Source organism: Limulus polyphemus, unplaced genomic scaffold (genome assembly GCF_000517525.1).
Source record: "Limulus polyphemus unplaced genomic scaffold, Limulus_polyphemus-2.1.2 Scaffold4329, whole genome shotgun sequence".
Classification (NCBI taxonomy): Eukaryota; Metazoa; Arthropoda; class Merostomata; order Xiphosura; family Limulidae; genus Limulus; species Limulus polyphemus.
The window spans coordinates 9,425-14,707 of NW_013669939.1; the positions used below are offsets into that span (position 1 = coordinate 9,425).

Genomic DNA, 5,283 nt, shown 5'->3' on the forward strand with positions numbered 1-5,283 from the left:
GGAAGTATTGTGTATATTTTTCAGCATGTTAACTGGGTTGGGAGTACTGTGTATATTTTTCAGCTTCGCGATACTTAAACATTCGTTTTGCACGTATTTTTTTTATAACTATTAATGTTTTAGTAATTAAAATGAACTAATAATTTGGCCGTAAATATTTTGAATTAGATAATAATATATCTTTTAAATCAATCAAAAAATTCGTAATTAAAGTGTGTTATTTTATACAGTTGATTTTTTTAAAAAGTTTAGTGTTTACTTAATATTTATTTTCTCTCCAGCTAAAGTATTTGATCCGATTCCACACGCTGCACCAATAGGATATGTTGTGTCACCGTATCCACACCCCAATGGTACCCTGGGGCCACCGGCAATGGTAAGTGTCAGTCCTAAGTTCAACTGTCTACACTACAAACTACTTTAGAATAAGTAAATAGTTTGTGTTCGCACCAAGATTTTGGTGGAAACAATAACCTGAGCTGAGTTAAAACAACGAGGCGATATGCATACATTATTGTCTTTTACATGACGTAAAGATTTAGCACTGTGTTGATGCTGGACCAGTTTTTATATCCTAAAGCACTGTTCCCGGTGACAACAAACAATTTGGCACGTTATAAAATGATTACGTCGTTTTAGTACTGTTACCAGTGGTAGCAATACATTGTATGATGTTTTTAAAAAAACCTTGTCGTTTTAGTTCTGTTGTCAGTGGTAGAAATACATTGTATGATGTTTTTAAAAAAACCTTGTCGTTTTAGTTCTGTTGCCAGTGGTAGCAATACATTGTATGATGTTTTTATAAAAACCTTGTCGTTTTAGTTCTGTTGCCAGTGGTAGCAATACATTGTATGATGTTTTTAAAAAAAACCTTGTCGTTTTAGAACCGTTGCCAGTGGTAGAAATACATTGTATGATGTTTTTAAAAAAAACCTTGTCGTTTTAGAACCGTTGCCAGTGGTAACTACGCAAATTATGCTGTTTTCGACATAAATATGTAAATATGAATGGTTTTATTAAACTCTAAGGCACGAGAATGTTTCTAGTTTAGAAAATTATAATTGATTGACATGTTCTTCCTCGTATGGTCTGGGATGTTTGAAGTGTCATTAAACTTGGTCAGTCAAGTTTATCTGAAATCTCTGTAGGGTAGCAAGGATAGTGCACTGAGCTCAAGTGGGTGGCCGATCCCAGCCCTCATGTAATGGGGTGAGTATAAAGCACGGGATTTTGCCCAGATGTCCAGCCTTCAGACTGTTTTGTTTATCGGTAGGTGATTTTGTCACCCGTAGTGTAGCTTGAAGACTTGGGGAGTCAAGCGGGTGAAACTTTTTGGCTGTTCTGTCCTCCTCGCGTAAGTTGACCCCATGTGGCCTAGTTGGAGTTTATGCCCGCGAGGCCATGGCTTTGACGAATGGCTAGGCACTCTGGGAATGGGCCATCAAAGCACGATGCTGTCCGGAATGAAGGCGAGTGTTAATCTTTGATTGCACTGTGTGGGGCGAGGCTTAGTGAGATAAAAATAAAAGGCGTCCAAACCAGTTCCCCTCCTTTTCTCCACACTCTGGTAAACTAGACAATGGCCCCTTTTGTACTGAAAGACGGAGCTGAGATTAGTTATTGCAGGGTTCTGTTCAAGTGAGACCGTTGGCGACACGTGGGGTGGATTCCAAGAACTCGCACTACAGCCATAGTTTGTTCATCCAGACCCTGTGACTAATTAACTCCAATCTTTTGCTGGACTAGGGGGAAACTATTAACACCTTTTTATTTGTTGCTAACGAGGGAGCTTTTCGTTTGAAAGAAAACTTAATCCATATTTGAGCACATTGGTTTATAAACTCAGATGTTGTGCACATTCTATTAAAGGATTAGGCTTAACATGAACGTGCTATAATTTCCTCATCAAGTTTGACTGAAAACTTAATCCATATTTGAGCACATTGGTTTATAAACTCAGATGTTGTGTACATTCTATTAAAGGATTAGGCTTAATATGAACGTGCTATAATTTCCTCATCAAGTTTGACTGAAAACAGACTGAATAATCTTAACTGATTACTAAGCCTCGCTGAAGCTTTTACTGTATAACAAAATATTTTCACATTAAGACGTTGCTACACATCTATTTAGTACATACTTTTCACCTTACAAACAGTAATATAACAACATTGACAAGTCTCATGTCAAACATGTCGGTAAGTTTAATAATTATAGTGACAAGTCTCAAATCATATTTCATCTAGACATGTTAGTAAGTCGGGGTTAACATTGATATGTTTACCGGACCACTTCATCAATTGGTTAGTTCTCTTGCATAAATACACATATCGTCATGAACTCCTATAAAGTCGTTCAGTTCATCCAAATTCCTTTCTTTCACATTTGTTGTATAGTCGTATATATGTTTTGAACATTGTGTTGTTATCGACAAGATATTTTAGGATTTCTTACAGTGTTAATTTTTAATGTGTTTTCTTTTATCAGAAGCTAATTTCAATTAAATACGAAACTAACGTTTAAACTTGTTGTTATTTACTTCCCTCATTTGTCCATCATGTCTGTAAGCCAGTTTAAACCTAAACCCTCCTCTCTTCCAAAAATAATTTTGTCTCCTATTTCAAGTTGTAAAATTCAAGTTCCATTTTGATTAGGGATTGAAGCATGGTGTTTGCTATAATTCATTTTGTGAAATGTTTTATATAAGTATTTAATCTCTCAAACTAGCATCATGAAACGTCTACCGTATTTTATAAGTATTTCATCTCTCAAACTAGCATCATGAAACGTCTACCGTATTTTATAAGTATTTCATCTCTCAAACTAGCATCATGAAACGTCTACCGTATTTTATAAGTATTTCATCTCTCAAACTAGCATCATGAAACGTCTACCGTATTTACTTGCTGCCAGAAATTCTGGTGAACAATACATTTATTTCCCTTCTCAGTTTTTTGTTTACCCTGCCAGTAGCAAGTATCTTTGCGCTAAATTCAACAAACAAACAGACTAGAAAGACATTAAATTTATAAATAACGTTATCATCTGCTGGGATCATCGGCCATAATTCCAATAATATTTCAAGTTTCGTCCACTTTGGAGACCTTAGTTTTTCCCAAAGTTCTACATTAAGGCACCAATACAAAATAAATAATTAAGGTAAATTGTAATTATTACAATTAGAGAAGTATTCAGAAATTAATTAAACATTTTAATGAATCATATTAAATAGATACGCCAGTCTTATTAACACTGCAAATCTAACGATTTACTGTTGTACGTATCGAACATCACAAACTAGTGCATGCTTCAAACATCTTTTAACAAATACACACTCGCCCTCTATCTGTAGACCTTTAACTTCGAAGAAAGCGTGCTTGTCGAAAGTGCTGGAACTTCTTTAATGTGATTTATCCACTGTTTTAATTCCTGTAACTCTACTGTCATTGTTGTAATTTAGGACTTGTATCAGGTTCAACCATCTTGTCTTAAATATGCTGGTATGTACAACCAATTGTTAGTATATGTTTGAGTTATGATGGTTGTAATTCCATAATTTGTAAACCATATCTTTTGTTCCTATTTATCCGGATAATATGGTTGCTACATTTTTGAGTGTTTATCTAGTTTGTGTCATAAAACCGACATGCCCTATGAACTCTGCTGCTATGGTAAATGCATTATATCTATTGCTGCTAATGCTTGTGTGTATTGCTAAAAATATCGTCCCCTCTCTTATCAGTCTTCCTCAGATTATAATCAGAAATACACACGTGGTGGGGAGAAACATGCCGATTCAACTTACGGTAGAGGTATCTACAAGGACGCTTTGAGTTTTAGTATATTATCTCGTGAAGTGTACAACGGTATAATATATAAGCTGGGCAAATATTCGTGTATTTTTTAAAACTTTGGATATTTCGTGCCGTATCTAAAGACTAGTTTTGTTGGATAAAGCGACTTTGTACTGAGCTGTTTAAACCTTACATTTCCGTCTTTATGAATGGGTAGTTATAGTGCTCGACTCGCAATCTGCAGGTCACGGGTTCAACCAAACGTGCTCGCCCTTTCAGTCATGGGAACGTTATATTCTGACGGTCAATCCCACTACTCGTCGATAAAAGAGTAGCTCCGGAGTTGGCGGTGGGTGGCGATGACTAGTCTTTCACCGCTAGTACAGATAACCCTCGTGTAGCTTTGCACGAACTTCCAAACAAATCAAACCAGTATTTTTGATCAGTTATAACAAATACCTATAACGTCACACATTCATGACTGCACTTGAAACCACCATCTGACATGTGAATGTTTCGTGAAACAAGTGAACGCCGACAAATGGTATTCAGTACAACTAACACGTTTATTGGTTAATATAGTACTACTTTATGGCATTTGTTTTTACTTGCTGAACTCGAGGACATTTTGTTTTTGTTGGAGTAACTGACCAATAAAACAGCGTCTGACAGAAAAGTTTTATGCTGGCTATTTCATACAGGAAATGCTATTTTAAGTATCTTAATTAATAGAAAAGTTCAAATAGTAGTTTTTAACACGTTTCTTGTGTTGCTTACAATTTTTAATTAAAAAAACAAATTCCTCGTGTATTTAAATTAGCTTCTATTACACGACGTGCTACAAATTTGGAAGAACGTTCTAGTTCCGGGCGGGGAAAGAATTATAACTATGAAGCCCCCCTGGCTTGTAAGAATCCCCACACCAGTGAGATTAGTAGCATGACGACTAGTTGCCGTTCCCTGCATCGCGCGCGCCCTTGACGATAATCTCTATCTTGTGAATGGTCGGTAGAGAGAGAGCGGGATGGCTGGGCACCCGCCGATTTCAACTTGTATCGGAATACAAGTGGAGGAACGAGGTAACGTCTAAGATAAATTATTACTTTTTTTCATAAGTTCGATGCCAAATGAACAGATTGTATTGTTTTAGTGGGATGCAGTAACTTGACTCCTGATGAGTGATGTTGTTGAACGAACGTTAATGTTGGAATCAGTAGATGAATATATAGAATCAGCTTTACTAGACAGAACGATGGTTGTCAGGACACGTTGTTGGTACTTTAGTCAGTTTTACTAACCAAAACGATGGTTGTCAGAACACGTTGTTGGTATTTTAGTCAGTTTTACTAAACAGAACGATGGTTGTCAGAACACGTTGTTGGTACTTTAGTCAGCTTTACTAAACAGAACGATGGTTGTCAGAAGACGTTGTTGGTACCCTGACAACCATCGTTCTGTTTAGTAAAACTGACTAAAAACACTTGTTGGT

General features: G+C 36.3%; 1 protein-coding gene across 2 annotated transcripts in view; it reads left to right on the top strand.

Annotated features, from left to right (window-relative positions):
• Nucleotides 1–5,283, top strand: part of LOC106470972 (protein pangolin, isoforms A/H/I/S-like) — a 95,740-nt gene that overhangs the window by 8,309 nt on the left and 82,148 nt on the right. For both annotated transcript variants that reach the window (XM_022399621.1, XM_013931560.2), the window contains exon 3: nt 282–376. In XM_022399621.1, coding sequence (XP_022255329.1) covers nt 282–376 — 95 coding nt within the window. The remainder of the gene's footprint in view (nt 1–281; nt 377–5,283) is intronic.